This window comes from Corapipo altera, unplaced genomic scaffold, assembly GCF_003945725.1.
Source record: "Corapipo altera isolate COAL_440 unplaced genomic scaffold, ASM394572v1 59017, whole genome shotgun sequence".
Taxonomy (NCBI): Eukaryota; Metazoa; Chordata; class Aves; order Passeriformes; family Pipridae; genus Corapipo; species Corapipo altera.
The window spans coordinates 2,495-3,774 of NW_020887661.1; the positions used below are offsets into that span (position 1 = coordinate 2,495).

A 1,280-nucleotide genomic window follows, 5' to 3' on the forward strand; every position below is an offset into this window, starting at 1 on the left:
GGCCCCCGCGGGCGGGCGGGGGGCCGGGCCGCGGGCGGGGCGGGGGGGGGGGAAGCCCTTCTCTTCGCAGGGGAACAGCTCTGCGCCCTCGGGGGGCTTCGGGGCGGGCGGGAGCGGGGCGAAGGGGGGGTCCTGCGGGGCGGGCGCGGGGGGCAGCAGGGCGGGCGCGGCCCCGAAGGGCGCGGCGGGGGCCGGGCCGCGCGCGAGGCAGCGGCGCTGGCGGGGGACGTGCGTCTTCTGGTGGGCCTTGAGGGACACCTTGTCCTTGAAGCACTTGTGGCACTGGGCGCAGGGGAAGGGGCGCAGGTCGGTGTGGGTGCTCTGGTGCGTGACCAGGTTGGTTTTCTGGGTGAAGCGCTTCCCGCACTGGGCGCAGGCGAAGGGCCGCTCACCTGTGTGCACCCGGTAGTGCGTCACCAGGTTGGTTTTCTGGTTGAAGCTGCGGCCGCACAGGAAGCAGGAGAAGGGCCGCTCGCCCGTGTGGATGCGCCGGTGCGTGATCAGGTTGGGCTTCTGCCGGAAGCTCTTCCCGCACTCGGGGCACACGAAGGGCGTGTCCTCGGCGCAGCCCCGCGCCGGCCGCGCCCGCGCCTTGCCCTCGTCGGGGTGGGCGCCGTGGATGCGCTGGTGGGCCAGCAGGTTGGCCTTCTGCGAGAAGCTCTTGCCGCACTGGGCGCAGGGGAAGGGCCGCTCGCCCGTGTGCACCCGCCGGTGCGTGAGCAGGTTGGGCCGCTGGCTGAAGCTCTTCCCGCAGTCCCCGCACCGGAACGGCTTCTCCCCGGTGTGGATCCGCTCGTGCGTCACCAGGCTCTGCTTCTGCCGGAAGCCCTTCCCGCACTGGCCGCAGCGGAAGGGGCCGGGGACGCCCCCCTGGGCCCCCCAGCAGCCGGCGCGGGGGGCCGGGGGGTCCCGGGGGGGTTCGGGGCCACGCTGCCCGCCGGGGAACCAGCGGCCGGAGCTGCTGCCGGCGGCCGGGAACAGCTCCAGGGAGCCGGCGCCGATCCCGGGCTTCTCCTCGGGCTCCACCTTGCTCACCCGCCCGGGCTCCACTGCACCGGAGACATCCCGCAGTCAGCCCGGCCCTCGGGGAATTCCAGGCTGTCCCGAGGGGGAAGGCCCTGGATCCAGCCCCCCCCGCTCCACATGGGACCCCCAACATGGAATCACCGTGGTCTGTGGCCCCCCAAACAGCCTCCAAACCCCCCTGAAGCTCCCAGTTTGTGACACCTCAAAGTGCCCCCAAAAACCCACTGCACTCCCCAGTTTGTGACACCTCCTGT

General features: G+C 73.4%; 1 protein-coding gene across 1 annotated transcript in view; it reads right to left on the reverse strand.

Moving 5' to 3' along the window:
• The window catches only part of LOC113941708 (putative uncharacterized zinc finger protein 814), a gene marked incomplete at both ends in the record, with an annotated part of 3,560 nt that extends 2,489 nt beyond the window's left edge, over positions 1-1,071 (reverse strand). Inside the window, one exon of the mRNA XM_027632846.1 lies at positions 2-1,071. Within this exon, the coding sequence (XP_027488647.1) occupies positions 2-1,071 (1,070 nt within the window). The remainder of the gene's footprint in view (position 1) is intronic.
• Positions 1,072-1,280: the final 209 nt, after the last annotated feature.